The sequence below is a fragment of the Sphaeramia orbicularis genome, chromosome 12 (assembly GCF_902148855.1).
Source record: "Sphaeramia orbicularis chromosome 12, fSphaOr1.1, whole genome shotgun sequence".
Classification (NCBI taxonomy): Eukaryota; Metazoa; Chordata; class Actinopteri; order Kurtiformes; family Apogonidae; genus Sphaeramia; species Sphaeramia orbicularis.
The window spans coordinates 54,848,017-54,868,015 of record NC_043968.1 but is presented as its reverse complement, the minus strand read 5'-3'; the positions used below and the strand labels follow the sequence as shown (position 1 = coordinate 54,868,015).

At 36.5% G+C, this 19,999-nt stretch overlaps 1 protein-coding gene across 1 annotated transcript in view; it reads right to left on the bottom strand.

Annotated features, from left to right (window-relative positions):
- Positions 1-8,296: 8,296 nt before the first annotated feature.
- The window catches only part of LOC115429107 (probable flavin-containing monoamine oxidase A), a 131,335-nt gene continuing 119,632 nt past the window's right edge, over positions 8,297-19,999 (bottom strand). Inside the window, exon 12 of the mRNA XM_030148358.1 lies at positions 8,297-8,639. Coding sequence (XP_030004218.1) covers positions 8,297-8,639 — 343 coding nt within the window. The remainder of the gene's footprint in view (positions 8,640-19,999) is intronic.

Below are 19,999 nucleotides of genomic sequence, written 5' to 3'. Positions count from 1 at the left end.
CGATCGGGCCTGTGAAGGTCTGTGGTGAGGTCGGACTTGGTCCGGGGTGAGCAGGGACCTGGTCTGTGGTGAGCTGGGACCCTGTTAAAATCACCCAGCATACCTCACAACATTTGAATATGGGCATAAAATTGTGCCTAGTAGATAGTCAGGTAATGTTTCTATTCATTTAGTGAGTTTGGCAGTGATCGGGCGTGTGAAGGCTGAGGAAAACCTGTACAAACACCCTCCTGTGCTGCAACATCGATAGGATGGACATTGATGGGAGGGACGCCAGGTGGACGTACAGAGAACGTGCATTATATAGTAGGATTATATCAGTGTTTTTCAACCTCGGGGTTGGGACCCCACATGGGGTCGCCTGGAATTCAAATGGGGTTGCCTGAAATTTCTAGTAATTGATAAAAAAAAAAAAAAAATTACTAATAAAAATATATGGAGAGTTGAGAGAGACAATCCCAATACATAAATCATATGACAAACTGTGAAACTGAAACTGAAGCACTGTGGTACTGTTTATCTTTCAAATGTTCATTGTGGTCAGTTTCAGATGCTGCAGCTCTTTCATAATTCATAGTTTGAGTTATTGTTTGTTCAGTATTAATTGTCAGCCTTGTAAATCCAAGCTGGACTGACTGTACATATCCTGACCAAGGAAAACAAAATTCTCCCTTTGTGCAGTAATCTACACCTGGCTTTTCTGCCTCCGTCCATAATAATATACATTATATAGCACTAAATGTCATCTAAAATTAACATTTATTAATTTATTTCAGCAAACTGTTACTGGATTAAAAACAAATTCATTTCAGCAAAAAAAAAAAGTCTCTGTTTTGAATGTCTGGGGTCACCAGAAATTTGTGATGTTAAAATGGGGTCAAGGGCCAAAAAAGGTTGGGAACCACTGGCATAATGGATCCTCACAGCTGCCCATCTATTCCTTATGGCTGTCGCTGATCTGAGCTCATATTGCAGAGAGTTGGAGATTTTGGTCGATAACTGTATTACATATCAGCCCTTTTATTCCAGTGCTATTGCACCTTTTAGCTCCTGAGAGTTAGATTCTGACTGCAGCCTTGCAGAGCACAGCCATTTGTGCATATAGCTGTATAGCTAATGATGTTGTTCTCTCACTCACATAATATAAAAGACTTTACCTTCAAATGCTGTTGTCATATACACTCAGATGTCCTTCAATCCAAGACTAGAAAACAATCACAGAAAGATACTGACACTGCAAACGACCGATCTTCCAGATGGCACATTACTGCATGCATGCCCATGGCTGAGTATGAGATATTCTGTGAGAAAACGGCACAGTTGACTCCTTAAAAAAACTGCATCCATCAGCTTTAACCTCCTGCTAATGGGATCAGAACAAAAACAGAGTGTATATGTTTTCTAAGTTATATAAAATGCTTTCAGACTCATACAGTTGCAGAAAAAATGATTAGGCCATCCCGTGTTTTCTTCTGTTTCTTGTTCATGCTAATGCCTGGTACAACTAAAGGTACATTTGTTTGGACAAATATAATGATAACAACAAAAATAGCTGATAATAGTTTAATTTCAGAGCTGAAATCTAGCAATTTTCCATGGTTTTCTTGATAATAACCAAAATCACTTCAGTTCTTACATCAATATCTGTGGCATTGTACTGCCAAAAACAGTGCTTTTAGACATTCCATGTTTTCTTTTGTCTGTTGTAGTCACTTGTGTTAGAATTATACAATTGAAGAACATATAAAAACCTAAGCATTATATAATTAGAATACAATATGTTATAATCATGATAACTTTGTTTTGTAATTTGAATGTAATACAGCAGTTCTGTAATAGTTGTGATTTCTGTATTTTGCTGATTTGCTCTAAGTTGTGTTAGACGATCACAAGCTTTAAAAGGTTCAATGGAAAACACAGACGAAGGAACACAGACGGGTTAGTTTAGTTTTTAGGAGTGTGGAATGTTTATTGTTTTATTATACATAAGGAGAAGAGTTTAAGAGGTCTGCGGGGTAAGGACAGGGGGTGACAGCTGTAAGGTGGGGGAGGTGCAATGTTATTGGTTGAGGCCAGAAAGAGACGACAACCCATGTATGACTATAAAGCAGGGGTTTCAAACTCATTTTAGTTCAGGGGCCACATTAAGCCAAATTTGATCTGAAGTGGGCCGGACCAATATAATAATAACATAATAATATATAAATGATGTCAACTCCAAAATTTTCTCTATGTTTTAGAGCAAAAAAAGTAAAATTATGCGATCAAAATGTTTACATCTATCACCTATCCTTTAAAATAATGTGAATATCATGAACAAACTGAAATTTCTTAAGAAAATAAAGTGCAATTTTAATGATATTATTCCTCAGTTTATCATTTACACATGTAAATTACAACTTACAGATCACAGTGGATCAACAAATACACAAAACATTCAATAAAAGGCAGAATATTGGAAAACTTGCACTTCAGACATTTCAAAATATTTATATTTGTTGAGGTTATTCATGTTTTTGTGAAATGAAAGTTTGCTTTAGTGTAAATACAGTAAAATGACATGATATTTTTTACATTTACAAAGAGAAAAATTTGGAGTTGTGAGTATTTATAGGTTATTCTGATAGTATTTTACGGATCTGGACCACTTGAGATTAAAGTGGGAACCTGAACTAAAATGATTAATATCTTTTGTGTAATTGTTGCATTTCACAAATTCATCCCGGGGGCCGGACTGGACCCTTTGGCGGGCCGGATTTGGCCCCCGGGCCGCATGTTTGACACCTGTGCTGTAAAGGATGAGGAAACAGGTTTCTGTGGGCTCTGGAGGACAGGGAGTTAGAGAGATGGGTTCTATGTTTGGAGACTTTATGTCTGTGGGCCTGGAAAACTGATGCTCTGTAACCTTGACCACAGATCTGTGTAAGTTTGATTGATGTTCATTAAATGATTGATTCAATGTTATTCTTAAATCCTATTTCAGGTCTGTTTTATGATCAAGGTAATAACCAATGTAATGAACACGGGGGATGGAGAATTGGAGTCAGATTTGTAAGTAGAATCCCAACACACGATACACACAGGAGTTAGTACTTGATTGCATGACCTTTGTTTTTGATGACTTTTGATGGTCTAATTTTTTACCGCAACTGTATATTCAGATCCCTCATCATGTAATGTCCACAGTTACCAAATCTGTAACCAAAGGGTGCAAAAAAAACCCAAAAAAAACAAAACACCACACACCGATATCAGCTCGTTGGCTCGGCTTAAATGAAACCAGGGAGAACAGGCAGTTGATTCAGTGCAAGCTAGTGATAACAAAGACAAATAGTAAGCCGTGGCGCCAATGGAGTCACAGACGACCGTCCAGTGATCAGTGGCCATTTGAGATACTCTCTAAGTGAGACATGGGGACTGACAAAAATCCTTTCAATCAACTGTGCAATCAAGTGATAGCGATTAAATCACTTTCTCTGGGACGTTATCATTGTGAGAGAGGTTCATCCATCTTACGCCCATTCAAATATCTTGTGGTGGTTTTGTGGCTGTGTGAGCTCGCATGTGGCTCCAAGCCAAGCCTCTCAAGCAGGTTTTATGGTTCACTGGGGAAAAAATGCAAGGCATACAGTAAAAGAGCTCTATCCTGCCACTGTAAACTGATCTAAATGTCAACGGGTGAACACAAGTTAAAGGTTTCATTGTGTAAAATGCAGATGGTCTAATTGTAGAAACTGAATATAACACTACTAGTATTTAACAAGCTGAAATGAGGAATAATTGTTTTCATTGCCTTAAAATGAATCAATTACACCATGTTGTGTCACTTAACAAATCAGAACTTGGTTTTATGGAATCCAGTGTTAAGGTGCATTACCGTCCTGTGTGTATTAAACCCTATACAAGAAAACATAAAACTGGTTTCCATCTGTAATGTTACATTAGTTTATTACCTCCACCAAGGAGGTTATGTTTTTGTCGGCATTGGTTTGTCTGTTTGTGTGCAAGATAACTCAAAAGGTTATGGACGGATTTGGATGAAAATTTCAGAAAATGTTGATACTGGCACAAGGAACAGATGATTAAATTTTGGTGGTGATCGGGGGTGGGGGGGCCCACTGATCGGCCTTGGCGGAGGTCTGCGCTCTCCGAGTGCTTCTAATTAGTTTCTTCTTTATTTAAATCATTTCTCATTGATTATGTCCACAGTTACACTAACATTCCAAAATTATTCTGAATTTGACATAAATTACACATGTGCCCTGTTACCAGCCACAAGTGTTTGCTCCTGGAGGATTCTGTTGGGTTTGTGTAAATTGGATTAGAGTCTGGTTTCGACCAACTCGATATGTAAAGTGTCATGAGATAACTTTTGTTATGATTTGGCGCTATAGAAATAAAATTTGATTTGATTTAATTTGACATAGATAAATTTGAAAATAAACTACATATTCCAGTTAGATTTTCTGTGTGGGGCATTCCTCAGTCCAGACATATGGTATGTGTTGATATTATCCCATTTTTATAAGGATTCTTTGGGCATGTAGACATTGCATTTGTTGCATTTGGAACATAATCTAATTTTTACCCATTGGCCGAGGGGTATTGGAATTGTTTTGTCATCTGTCCATTATCATAATCATATTATCTGAAAAATGCATTGACATATCTGCACCAAATTTATACTGTGGATGCATCGTGTCCTGAAGCAGAAGTCTGTTGAAAATAGGTGACCATGACCTATTTTTTCAAGGTCAAATGGCCTTGTGCAGCTATAATATCTGAGCACTTTCAAATCTAAATATGTATGTAATAAGTTTTACACAAAGACAGTCTATTCTAAATTATAGGGCAGTAACTTTCAACAGAATCTTACACTATATTTAGTCGAGGGGTATTAGTGCACAGCACATTAGGTTTTTGTTTTACTGCAGGTTGGAACACACAACCTCTGTTTACACTTAGGTGGAGCGGAAATACAGACCCTTTATGGTGGAGATGTTGAGTCCAAAGAAATGTCCACATTTCTGGTCAGACGTTAAAACAAACCTAACCGTTAAACATTATGATATTTGAAATTGAAAGGTTCCTGGATGTTGGTAAGTTCTATATTAAAATCCAAACATTTTCAAGATAGTCTAAACCAGGGGTCACCAACCCTGGTCCTCGAGGGCTTCTATCCTACATGTTTTAGATATATCCCTCTCCCAGCACACCTGACGGTCATTATCAGGCTTCTGCGGAGCCTGATGATAGACCTATCATTTGAATCAGGTGTGTTGGAAGAGGGATACTCTAAAACATGCAGGATAGTAGCCCTAGAGGACCAGGGTAGGTGACCCCTGGTCTAAACCAACAAAGTGGAAGTGCCCCTGGGTCTTAGTGATTATCCACAGGTGCTCTTTGGAAACTTGTGGTGTGTCTTACTATTTGGAGTCAAGAAAAATCTGCATTAACATGCAAGATTTAAAAAAAAATATTCCAAGGCAGTCTGTAGGATTTGTCTAAAAACAAAATGCCTTGATTTCTTCATGGCAATCATTTCAAATACAGCCAATGCGTTACAACTTCTGGTTTTCATCAGGGCTTTTTTCACCAGTGAGTTACACACCTTCACACAATCACTTAAATGAATTGAAGGAGGAAGGTGTGATGGGGGAGAAAGAGAGAGAGAGAGAGAGGGAGAAGTAAAAAAAATCTCACACTTCTAAAGTTAAGTCTTACTATTAGTGCCACATGTGAAGAAATGAAGGCATTTTATTTTTATACAAATCCTACAGTGTGCATTGGAATATTTTTTGAAATCTTGCATGTTAAGGCAGATTTTTCTTAACTCCTTTTCAAGATAGTGTTTGATGAAACAAAGGAAGGAGGCTGAAACTTTAACAAACTCTTTTTTTTATTGTGGATTATACAGTTGCATGTGAACAGGAATATTAGAGGAATATTAATTTTCAATGATCATGCAAACAGCTTATTAGTAATAGTGTCTCTTGTGGAATTAGGGAAAAACTAGAATATCAATGCACATGTAAATGTAGTCATTGTCAACTGATACAATCAAGTTGGTTCCTAAAGTTTCACTATAATTTTCAAAAAGATCATCTATATCTATTGAGATAGATGTGGACTTAAATGTGGAGACGTATAAGACAGGAAATTAATCCAAGATTTCATCCCCATGTTATTTCATAATACTGTAAATCTATACCAGGAACCTTAATTAATACATTATGAATAAATGAAGGATGTTGCTTGGAGTGAACCTCACCTGACTCCTCACACACCTGTCATCTAAATCAATATAATTTTTTGATTAATCTCATGATGCATAGCAAATCTGATTCAGCATGACCCCATGCAATGTGAAGGAATTCATTTTCTTTTTATCCTGATGTTCAGTTGCTAGACGACTCTCTGAACAAAAAGATCTTCATGATTTATTTGCCGTTTTAGAAGTAACTTGCAGTATAATAAAAAATACAAAGAAAACGTATTAAAGAACAATAAGGAACAATGGAAAGGGAAGGTTTGTAAGAAACCAAAATTTAGAAATTAAATTCCACAGGGTTCTGTATAAGCTCTGTGGTTCCTGTCTGCAAAACCATTTTCTATAAAATTACATTTCCAGAGAATGCAAAGATCCCTGATGTGCACATACTGTATGTACAGTGTGAAGGTAACCCTGGTTTGCAGTACGTGTGCACTTTTATGACCTTGGTGTTATGGAGGATTAATTTTAGTTGCCCTTTGTTCAGTGACTTAGAGCACGATGTGTTTGAAACATCCAGGAGGCTTTTTGCAGATGGCGCGAACTGCAGATGTACAGCAGAGTCTGGTTTTGTGCAGAGAAAACACTGTTAAAATGGAGATAGTTACCATTGAAACAAAGCATTTAAATCAAGGAACTACATTTAGATTTTATCAAATGATATCAATTTATTATTCATAAGAAGGAATAATGCAAGAAGTTGAATAAACCACTTTGGAACCTTTTGTTTCAACTGTAGCATTAAAAGTACAGCTAACAGCAAGAAAAGCATGAACAAAAATACTGTGGAAAACTGCTTTTAGGGATGTCACATCAGAACTGGAACTGTTAGACCAGTGGTTCCCAGCCTTTTTTGGCTCGTGATCCCTTTTTAACAAAACAAATTTCTGGTGACCCCAGAAATTCAAAACAGAGACTTCTTTTTTTTTTTTTTTTTTTGCTAAAATTAATTTATTTTTGATCATGTAATAGTTTGCTACAGCATTCATTTTAAACAACATTTAGTCTATATAATGTATATTATTATAGACGGAGGCAGAAAAGCCAGGTGTAGATTACTGCAGAAGGTCAGGTTTTTATTTTCCTTGGTCAGGATATGTACAGTCAGTTCAGCTTGGATTTACAAGGCTGACAATTAATACTGAACAAACAATAACTCAAACTATGAATTATGAAAGAGCTGCAGCATCTGAAACCGACCACAATGAACATTTGAAAGATAAACAGTACCACAGTGCTTCAGTTTCAGCTTCGGAGCTTGTCATGGCTTTTATGTATTGCGTAGGTGTCAAACATGTGGCCTGGGGGCCAAATCCAGCCCACCAAAGGGTCCAGTCCGGCCCCTGGGATGAATTTGTGAAATGCAAAAATTACACTAAGATATTAACAGTCCTTTGAGTTCAGGTTCCACATTCAGACCAATTCAATTTCAAGTGGGCAGGATTCAGTAAGATATTATCATAATAACAAAGAAATAATGACAACTCCATTTTTTTCTCTTTGTAAATGTAAATATTTTTTATGTATTTACACTAAAACAAAGTATAATTTTGCAAAAAATGTGAATAACCTGAACAAATACGAACAACCTGAAATGTCTTCAGAGAAGTAAGTACAATTTTAACAAGATTCTGCCTGTTACTAAATGTTTCATGTCTTTGTAGATCCACTGTGATCTGTAAGTTATAATGTACATGTGTAAATGATAAACTGAGGCAGAATATTGATAAAATTACGCTTATATTTTCAGTTTGTTCATGTTATTCACATCTTTTGAAAGGATAGTTTGGAGATGTAAACCTTTTCATAATGTAAATTTACTTTTTTCGCTCTAAAACATAGAGAAAAGTTTGGAGTTGAGAATATTTATAGATTATTATGTTATTATGTTACTGGTTCGGCCTACTTCAGATCAAATTTAGCTGAATGTGGCCCCTGAACTAACATGAGTTTGACACCCCTGATGCATTGGGATTGTCTCTGTCTCCCTTCATTATCACAAAGTACACTGTGCAGCTGTTACATTCAAAATATAGTAGACTTTGCTGCCACGAACATATTTGTCACGTACAATTTGACTTTTTGCAAAGCGTCGTGACGCTGAGCCAAGGCGAGAGCACCCGTGACCATCAGTGCTGCGATGATGACGGACTTCCTCGCGTACAGGTGTGCGGGTCTGGATGGCTGGGTCTGCAGTGGAGGGTCCTCGTTGCATTGGCTCTGCAGCACTGCCTCCTGCTCCTCCTCAGTAAGGGTCAAAGGGCAAAGTTCAGCCAGGACTTCCAGAGCTGCTCGCTGACCGGCCTGCACCGCTCCGCTCATGTATCCACACCACTGAGTCGCTGTCTCCGTACCGGCCCAGCGGATCCTAAAACGCATAAAGGGTGTTTATTTCAACCTCTGGATCAGGAGTGGGCGGGGCCACTTTTGACTCTTTAGTCGGTTTCCAGTGACTCCCTGTGGCTTTGTCAAAAAACATATGGAACTGAATGACACATTTTAAATATTTGGCCTTTTTTCTCTCAACCTTAAAACCTGTTAAACCCTGGGCCACTTGTTTCCAGTAGGAATCATTTCAATATAACTCAAAACAATGGATCAGCAAATAGGGAAGAGCAAATATACCATCATCATTTCATAATGAGACCTTTATTTTTGCTCTTTGGTTTGTTCAGTGAGTTTTAGCAGTAGACAAATGATACTTGTACTATTTAGTGTTAGCTTAGTTCTGCAAAGTTTGGCACATTGGTTAACTTTATGACATACGCTGGTCTCAGACTGTTAGCTTGGTTTAGATCAGGGGTCACCAACCTTTTCTCTTCTGTGGGCTACTTTTACCTAATGAAGTTGCCGGAGGGCTACTGTAATTTAGCAACATTTATTTACATAGCTATTTTTCATACATACACATATTTTGTATCATACGTTTGTAACATTGTGCTCTTCATTTATTTTATTTATTTATATATCTTTGTTTTAACATTTACAATACTTAAAAAGTGTTAATATGAAACTATTATTTTACTTTAATTAAGAAAATCAAAAGTAGAAAAAAACAAATACAAGCATTTGCATGCTGTATTCCTAAATATTTTAATACTATGTCAAAAATTATGAAATGGAACAATCCTGCATATTTTTATAGAATTACTAAAAACAAATAATACACACCTGTATCTGCATTTTTAATACTTTGAAATTGTGAAAAGAAACGTTGTCACTCACACAATAAACCTTCACCAGCATGTCAGTTAGGGGCGGTAATACTTGGAACAGCACCACTCTCCATAACAGAATGCCCCACATATAATACCTTCAAGACTGAACTTAAAAACTGGCTGAAATCAAATCAACATTGTACACACTAGACCCTGCAGGTCTCCTGATGCACGTTCCATGTTTTCTCTCATGTGTCCAGATAATCTGCACTACTGCACCTCACTAACAGCTGCTTACAACCTGGTAAACTGTTCATATTCATCTTCACTGGAATCAAATTTTCTCAGTTTTGGGCTGCATGACCACCTGCCCATGCGCCAATGTCTCTCCAGGTGTTTGTACTAATACTTTAAAGTTAACTGTGTACAGCACAGGTGTCAAACATGTGGCCCGGGGGCCAGATCCGGCCCGCCAAAGGGTCCACTCCGGCCCCTGGGATGAATTTGTGGAATGCAAAAATTACACTAAGATATTAACAATCATTTTAGTTTAGGTTCCACAGTCAGACCAATTCAATCTCAAGTGGGTCATAATAACCTATAAATACTCACAACTCCAAATGTTTCTCTTTGTAAATGTAAATATTTTCACATATTTACACTAAAACAAAGTATAATATTGAAAAAATATCTGAATAACCTGAACAAATATGAACAATCTGAAATGTCTTAACAGAAGTAAGTGCAAATTTAATAATATTCCACCTGTTATTAAATGATTTGTGTGTTTGTAGATCCACTGTGATCTGTATGTTATAATGTACATGTGTAAATGATAATCAGAGGCATAATATTGTTAAAAAATTACACATTTTTTTCAGTTTGTTCATATTACTCACATTGTTTGACAGGATAGATTGTAGATGCAAACATTTTCATAATGTAATTTGACTTTTTTCACTCTAAAACATAAACAAAAGTTTGGAGTTGACATTATTTATACACTACAAACAAAAAGTTACGGGTATTTCTTTCTTTTCTTTTTTTCTTTTTTAAACATTTTTTTTTTGTCATTTTTGCCATTTGTAAATAAAACTATGTCTGGTCATTAAAAAAATGTGTTTCAATTCAATTCACACACAAAAAAGTAAAAAGCACTCTGCAAGAATCCCAACTGAAAAAAATAGTCCAACAATTAAAAATATCCTTAACTTTTTGTTTGTAGTGTATATTATTATATTAGAATTTTACTGGAAAACAAAAAAACAAAAAAAAACATCCGCCCTCTGTTTTTTGACAAATTGCATCCTGACTGTGTATACTGTATATGTGAACTAATGTTATGTAATGTGTGGGTGTAGCCTTAATTTTTAAAATATTTCTAATTTTAAGAATGCTGGCACTTACTCAGGGACAACAGTTGAAAAACAGCTTTTTTGCTAATACTGGCACATTTACAGAAATGTTCATTAATGTGTACTGTCCCTGCTAAATAAATAAATAAGTGTAGCCACTTATGTTGTTGTTGTTTGAGTTGTGTTCTGTTGTCTGACAGTTGCTTTTGTTGAGCCTTTATCTGATGTTCTTCTGGTTAGGTGGATGTGTAGAATGTCTACATTGCTACAAGTGTGGAGTAACTGTTACCATGGAAACACAGACAGAACTGTGTCTGCCTCACATACTGGGGGCAACTGGTCTTAAAGGAGTGATATTTTGCTCTTTTAAATGGAATTATGCATTTGACAACATTTCCCTGTGGTCTACATGAACTGTAAATGCGATGCTTGGGTCTGAATTCTTCATTAATTCAACTCCACAGGTCCATCTTCAACCCTATTTCTGTGTAATGACACCAGAAAGGTGGTTTTGAGCGCTGGCCCTTTAAATGCACATGACCCCATCCCCTCCAGCTTGTTGGCTGTCCAGCTCTGTTCCATTAAGATAAGACAAGATAATTTTCACCTATTCCATTGGCAGATTTTTTTTTGCTTAATTCAAGGTTAAAAAAAATTTGCCAATGGAACAAGTGAAAATGATCTTGGTAAGATTTCTTGAAATAAGATTTTCAAGATCTATTGTCTAAAAATAAGTTCTTATAGCCCACTGAAAAGTTACTCTTTAAGTGATTATGTCTTATTTTAAGTGTGATGAGATATTTTGACTAGAAATGAGAAAATACACTTGGTAAGATTTAGATTTTTGCAGTGTAGATACCAAAGGTTGCCAACCCATGCTCTAGCCTGCAGGTGCAAGTAAATTACTGTTAATATGTTTATTGACAGTGTTTGCATTTTATTGAAGACAGTGAATACTTTTTAGCATCAGGAGTTTATTATAAGCATGTGATGCATTTTATTGATTGGATTTCCAGCCAAACAGGCACAATTTAAGATGTAACCTTTCATTCTTTATGCTACTATTTTATTATCAAAAATATATATTTATAATATTTCCCTATATATAAGTCAGTCTATACATGTAGATGTTCACATGTATGGGTATATGTGTGTATAGATATATGTAATCTATTGTATAAACAGTAACATATGCATAAATAATTGTACATATATAGCCTACATATAATTTTATTTTGTATATTAGTCACCCAAAAAATGAATGGGAAAAAGTGGAACTTATTTACATCCATCACATGTTCATAGTCACACATTCCTCAAGCATAAATTAATTAATCTCCTTCCTATCAATAAGTGATTATCTATTAAATATAGCATATACCCATATACTTGCATTTAAACTTTTATTTTACCCAGTACAATATTCAGATCAGTTTCCTATTTTCAGTGTCAGTCTGACTCTCACAAGTTCCATAAATAAATAAATAGGGAAAATTTTGCAGTAAGAAAGGATAAGAGGATGGAGGAAAGACTGTTAATGATGCAGTTCTTCTTCTGTGTTACAACAATGAATATACAAAGAGAATTGTGTGAAAATAATACCCAGGGAACCAAGGTTTTGTGACAACATGGGTCCTTGTTATATGTAATTATTAACACTACAGCTGGAGTTGACAAAAGGAGATGTAGGAGTGTAGAGCATATTCTTGTAAAAAACAAAACAAAACACTTAAAGCATTGTAGTTCAACCTGCATACAAGCCTAATGAAAAACTGTGAAAACAAATACTGGAGTAAAATGCCTGGGAGGTAAACTACTGCAGTGGATTAGACTGTAACGCTAACAGCCTGTCCTCCAAGAGGGCAAAGATAATTTCTCTGCAGAACCAAAGCCAATTCCATATTTTTCTATTTTTTTTTAATTGGTGGCACTGTGAAAACAGACTATTATCAAACATTTAAACAAGATTCAGAGGGTTAGATGTTTTATCAAAGTCCCTAATTACAAAAGGCTGTTTGTCGCCCATTTAAGCTAATATGAGTCCTCTAGAGAAACACATGATAATATCCAACCATTCACATCCATGGAACATGAGAAAGCAGATTTTTGAGTGAAGTCCAGATGGCACACAGCCAAGAGACATGGTAGATGGAGCCATAGAGGAGGGTTCTATGTAGGCGGGCACAACAACATAGTTGCATCATGATGATCTAATGCGACTGCATGTTTCTAATGGAGTGGATGGACACTTTGTTGATTGGCTTATGCTCTGCACTTTCCTATGGTGTTTGCTGAAGGTATAAATAACACTGGTACTACAAGTAAAAATGCTTCCAGAATAAAAGTAGTGAAATTTTTACCACGTATGAGTCACTGATAAAGAAAAATCAAGTCAAAAATGTTGGTTGGCTGAAGTTTCCAAGATGCAGTCTTGGGTCAAAATGTGAAATTAGAGAATTAACGAGAGAATGGGTTCTATTCAAAAGGAATATGTGTCTTAGAGCGACCAGATCTACTTCAAAACACTGTATGCACATGACAATACATTCACTTTACAGGTTCTATCTAGTGGAAGATTTATAAATCATAATATAAATGTACATAAACCAATATACATGTGTAATAACGCTTTATCATATACCTTGAAAACATCAGCAAACCAGCACTTTTGTCATTTGTTTTCCAATTAGTCTTATTAAAATACGTAACATTTAGCACATTTAATCTTGGAAGCAGATAATTTCTAAAAAAAATTGTAGACCAGCGGTATTGCCTCAAGTCCTCCAGTGCTTTACAGTTTTGCAGTAAATGCGATCCAGTCCTCAGAATAAGATTTGGCCAGTGAACATTCCTGCAAAACATAGACTCTCAGCAATTCTGAATATTGTGTATTTTGTACATTTCAACAGAGGGAGCGTGAAGTTGGTTCTGTTCTTGTAACTGTTCCATTTTTGGTTCTCGGATTTGGTTCTGTTTAAGGATCTCAGAACCAGTTTCGTTTAAGGATCATGGAACTAATTTCATTTACAGAACTTAGAACCAAGCCGTGCTCTGACTTCCAAGTCCGCTTAGCGCCTTCAAAGCCCTGGCTCCTGTGGGGCTTGGATGTGCTCTAAACCACATGGTACCGGGAGACCAAGCAAGTATAGGCATGAGAAAAAAAAGAAAAGAAAAAAAAAACAATAACAGATAAACTGATAAAACAGATAAACAGACAAAAACTTTAAGCTTAAAAGAAAGACCATCGAAAGTAATAACTGGTTATGCAATCAAGTACTAACTCCTGTGTGTATCTTGTGACTAAAACAGACAGAAAAGAAAACATGGAATGTCTAAAAGCACTGTTTTTATCAGTACAATGCCATAGATTTTGATATAAGAATTGAAGTGATTTTGGTTATTATCAAGAAAACATAGAAAATGTCTAGATATCAGCTCTGCAATTAAACTCTTATGAGCTATTTTTGTTGTTATAATTATATTTGTCCAAACAAATGTACCTTTAGTTGTACCAGGCATTAAAATGAACAAGAAAACAAGGGGTGGTCTAATAATTTTTTCCTCAACTGTACATCCATTCCAAGAAGAAAAATATCGGACTGTAGAACATTTCACACTTTCCACAACACTGAACGCACCAACTGGTGGTATTTGTGAAGTTGACCAGACATAACATGAAATATATTGTGTTGTCTCCCATAAAATAAAAGTCCAAGTACCTTCCAATATGGTCCATACAGTCCAAATGTTTTCTTCTTTCTAGTTGTTGGTTTTCTTACATGAACACACATAAGTGCTCAACTCATATGTGGCATATCCTGTCACTTGAACATATTGAAGTGGTGTCATCTTGGATAAATGGTTATGATGGAGCCCGGTAGAAATGTGCTTTAATGGAACAAAGGTCAGACTGAGTTATCACATCAAATCATATATTCAGCCAGACGTGTCTCACTCCAAGGCTATACATTGTGTAATTATAATTTCCATTTTTGCACAAAATACTGACTATTACTTCATTTAATTGGAAGAAAAGGTTGAACATGTTTGACTGTGCATAATCATCGAGGGGAGATGACTGTGGCCTTGGTAATATCTTTATGTAAACAGCTACAGTTATATGTCCTGATAAAACATTTCACATAAAGATGTTTCTATTCAGCTGTGGTGCTTGAACGGCACTAAGAATGAAAAACCTCAGTATTCATTCACTTATTAACCCTTAAGAATCCACAGCTGGTTTGCGGGGACTTCCAAATGATTTTTTCCTCTGTATTTAACCTTTCCTAAGTGATTCATCACCATTTATTATAAAATTATTTTGTACATGTTTAAAAAAGCAGGTATTTTTTCCATATCATTTACATTTAATTCACTGATCATGGTAATGCTCATAAAAGTTTGGAGTAAAGTCAAAGGTTGTTACATAGATTTGGAGCAAAGGTGACTTTTTCAGCAAAATATATCATTACAGATAAAAACAGGTAGCTACGACTACTGTTATTAGATTTTACTGGTGAATTGATGTTTCAGAAGATGATAGTGTTTCCATGTTTACTACAGAGTCTCTGAATGTCCAAAAAAGACACATTTCATGCTGATGAAAAGCTGAGAAACTACATTTTACCAAACTGAACTGGATGTGGTTCCATATAGTGGGATCTACTAAAGGTTTGCGTGTATAAAAATATGTGCAAACGCATTGCAAATGCAAAAAATAGCTCAAACTAATTTACTAACAGTGCGCACTAAGGGTTGCGTCTTTCAAAGGTGCAAAATAGTGCGTCTGCATCCAGTTAGTACGTTTACCACAATGAATATACAATATGGGGCATTTACAAGGAATTGCACATGTGCCGGGAGGAGAAAATGTAAATATATTAATTTAGCACACGCAAAGTGATTTATCAAACCTGAAAGCCATTTTGCTCATAGAAACTGCGTCTATATTTAACGCATCTCAGAGGGAGGTGCAAACAGTTTAGATGTGTAACTGCACACACGGAAGTGGTTATTGTCACAAGAAGGAGACATCAAAACAATGAAACAAGATGCAGAGAACGTATGTTTCACCCTCGTGTGAACAATTTTGGAAAAATAATTGAGATATATACGTATGCCCCCCCCCCCCCCACACACACACACACACACACACACACACACACTCTCTCTCTCTCTCTCTCCTGGACTCTTGTAAATGCTATTTTTCCTCTGGATCTGATGATTGTGATTAAAAATATGCACCGACATTAAACCACAGTGTGACAATTATGTGCGCCTGACAGTCATTCAGTCCAACTTCCCCACATCCACCACACCCACCTATGAAATGAATCTGAACTTCTAGATGAACTAGAGCACAGGTGTCAAACATGCAGCCCGGGGACCAAAACCAAAGCCAAAGGTTCCAATTCGGCCCGTGGGGTGAATTTGCAAAGTGCAAGTCAGGGCATCAAACTCAAAAATAGTATCATAATAATCTATAAATAATGACAACACCAATTTTTTTCTCTTTGATTCAGTGCAAAAACATTAAATTATGACAATGTTTACATTAACGAACTATCCTTTAACAATAAAATGTGAATAACCTGAACAAATATGAACAACCTGCAGTGTCTAAAGAAAATTAAGTGCAATTTTAACAATATTCTGCCTGTTACTAAATGTTTTGTGCCTTTGTAAATCTGATCTATATTGCATATGTATAAATGAAAAGTCAGGGCATAATATTGATAAAATTGTACTTATATTTCTTAACAAATTTCATTTTTTTCAAGTTATTCACATCCTTTTTGTTTGGATAGTTTGTAAATGTCAATATTGGCATAACTGAATGTCATTTTTTGCACTAAACAATTTGGAGCTGTCATTATTTATTGGCTATCATGTTATTATTTTACTGGCCCGGCCCACTTCAGATTAAATTGGGCTGAATGTGGCCCCCGGAAGAAAATGAGTTTGACACCCCTGAACTAGAGGATGATTTGGGGCCAGTCACAAGGAGGAGTCATACAATACCTTCTATGACGAAACTCCTCCAACGTTACATTTCCATGCGTCTGGATCATTCAGCGCACTGTTACCATTAGTGCTGGTGGATCCCAGAGCACTTTTTACAGCGTTTTGTCTCTGGTAGCTCATGCAAAATCCTCATTTAAATAGGGTGGTCTCTGAGAGTTTGCACCTGTTGCCATTTGAGCAAGCAATCTTAGTAAATCACTTGTAAAACATGGTTCAACCCCACACGCTAATTGGGATCTTAGTAGTACTTTTATGATCATAAAGTCACGACTGTCAGACCCTACTAGGAGCAATTGAGGGTTTAGTGTCTTGCCCAAGGCCACTTCATCGTGTGGACAGTCAGAGCCAGGATTTGTACCGTCAACCCTTTGGTCATTGGATGACCCGTTCCACCAATTGAGCCACAGCTGTCATGTATGATATAACATACATGATTAAAAATAGTAAGAGACATTTCTTAATGCATTTATTACAGCAACATGGGTGAAAAACAGGAAATTTGTGTGAGTGTGATTGAAAAGATGCCCTTTGAGTTTCACTGAGTTTGTGTGAATATGTCATTATGCCGTATGAACCCACCAATACCACCGCAACAAAAGCATGTAATTTGTTTTCAAAATTTCCAATTAAAAACTAAAACATGTGATGGTCTTCAACATCCGAGAAAAGCGCAAGCATGAGATTAATCCTTCTCTAAACTACTGGGTGTAAAGATAACAGAAGCCTTCTGAGGTTTTAGGAAATCATTTTGACCTTTTCTGCACAAAATATTCTGTTACGTTCAATATAATCACATTTCCTGGTGGACTGAGTCAAATAACGTAATAGCTGATGAACAAATGGATTTAGAATTAAAGTGATCAGTGTTGTCACATCAAGCACAAAACCAGAGTGTAGACTGAATAAAGCTTTTGTGTGACCTTTCTCAAGCATTTGATCAGTTTGACTAGCAGTAAATTATTTGCATTACTTTGAGAATAAAATGAATTAACATTAATGAACATTAATGAAAGCTGTGTTGGTTTTAGGGCTGTTTGTGTAAAACCCTTTCACCAGAATAAAATGATGCCATTGTACATTCCTACAAAATACAGTTATGTATAATCCGAATATTTCCAAACCAATAAGTCTTTTTCCAGAGAAGCCGTGTTATCCTCTGAAATACAATAAAAAATTATTTTGTTGAACCTTAATTTCAATTAAAAGTGCAAAGGTTCTTTTTCACTGTTTTTTCAATAACCAACACTTTGTAAATGTAAACAAATATGTGACACCCTCAGAAACATAATAGTCATAACTGCAGGGGGGTTAATGTATGTGCAGGTGTGTGTATGCTTGTTTATGTACATGATTATGTGTTTCATCCTATCTGGTCACTTTCTGATGCTTTGCTACATGACATGGCGTTAGTTTTCGTCACCATGGGAGACCAGCAGATTGACTCAGTACTCCCTCTAGTGGTCACATTTATCCCCCAGTCTGTTGGTGGCAATAAATTCAGTTCATAACTCTACAATCCATTACATTGGCATCTTTTGCAGAACTTCACCACTCTGTATTTCAAACACTAATTTTAACTTTAGAATAGAATAGAATAGAATAGAATAGAATAGAATAGAATAGAATAGAATAGAATGCCCTTTATTGTCATTACACAGAATGCACAACGAGTTTGGAGAGCATTTCCTTTTTCAGTGCAAACAGGTGACTATATATAAAATATAAGGTACAAAATATTTACAAGATGAAGTCCTACAAGACTGTGCAGTTAGTTTTATATACAGTACAATACTGGGGGGCGGCCATGGCTCAGGTGGTAGAGCGGGTTGTCCAATAACCGAAGGGTTGGCGGTTTGAATCCCGCTCTGTCCATGTGCTGTTGTACCCTTGGGCAAGACACTTCACCCTCCTTGCCTCCAGTGTCACTCACACTGGTGTATGAATGCATATGAATGTTTGGTGGTGGTCAGAGGGGCCGTAGCCGCGAATTGGCAGCCACGCTTCTGTCAGTCTGCCCCAGGGCAGCTGTGGATACATATGTAGTTTACCACCACCAGAGGGGGAATGTGAGAGCGAATGAATAATGGATCAATAATGTAAAGTGCTTTGGGTGTCTAGAATGGGTGTCTAAAATCCAATCCATTATTAATATGAAGACAAAAGGATAGAATTGAGAATATAAAAAAATGTAAGAATGTATTGCATAGGATGTTTGAATAGGTCATTTTAGTAAAATTTTAAAGCAGAAATTGTACCTATAGTGACATAAATGTAATGCAGTCACTGGATTTTACTATAACTTCAAATGTGGTTTAGCCAATTATAACCAAGAACCACATCCATCCATTTTACAACAATTTTCTAAGGTTTAGTATTTGCTGTCATGAATTCTTTAATCTAACTTTATTCAGCTTCCGTAAATCAAAAGTGTCTTGATGGTATATGAAAAAGCTAAAAGTACAACTGGAAATACAACTAAACTGAAAACTGTAATAGCTGGTGATACTGCATGTGACAGTCCCCCATTGTGTGCTGAATGTGTCAAAGGGCATCCTGCCCAGAGTTTATGTAAAAAAAAACAGCTTTCATCTTGTGCAAACCTCTAATACCGATGCACTAGATGACCGGTTTCCAGCTGCGTGGGATGTAATGCTCAGGTTTAGATCAGTGCTTGTGACACATGATTGGATGGTGAGCGGTGTTGTGCTGCTGCAGTCAGGCTTTTGATGAACACATTAAAGGTAGAGACCATTGGGCATTGAATTGCAGGCCTTTTGGGTTGTGTTTGACATAAAACAGAAGGATATTAGCACATTCTACCTCCTCTTTTGGTTTATCCAAAGTGGAGTCCCCTGAGCAGGACTGGGACTAAAAAAAGGCACTGAATTTTTTCCAAAATTTAGGCCCACAACCCATACACAATTACACATTTAAATAACCACCTGCCAGCATGTCAAGATACTCTACCACAAGCCTAGATAATATATTCACAGAGAATAACATTTCACGATCAACAATTATTTGTGTTAATTTAGTACTAGTACAGTCTTAAACAAGAAAAGCACTCGGAGAACGCAGACCTCCGCCAAGGCAGATCAGTGGCCCCCCCACCCCCGATCACCACCAAAATTTAATAATTTGTTCCTTGTGCAAGTATCGACATTTCCTGAAATTTTCATCCAAATCCGTCC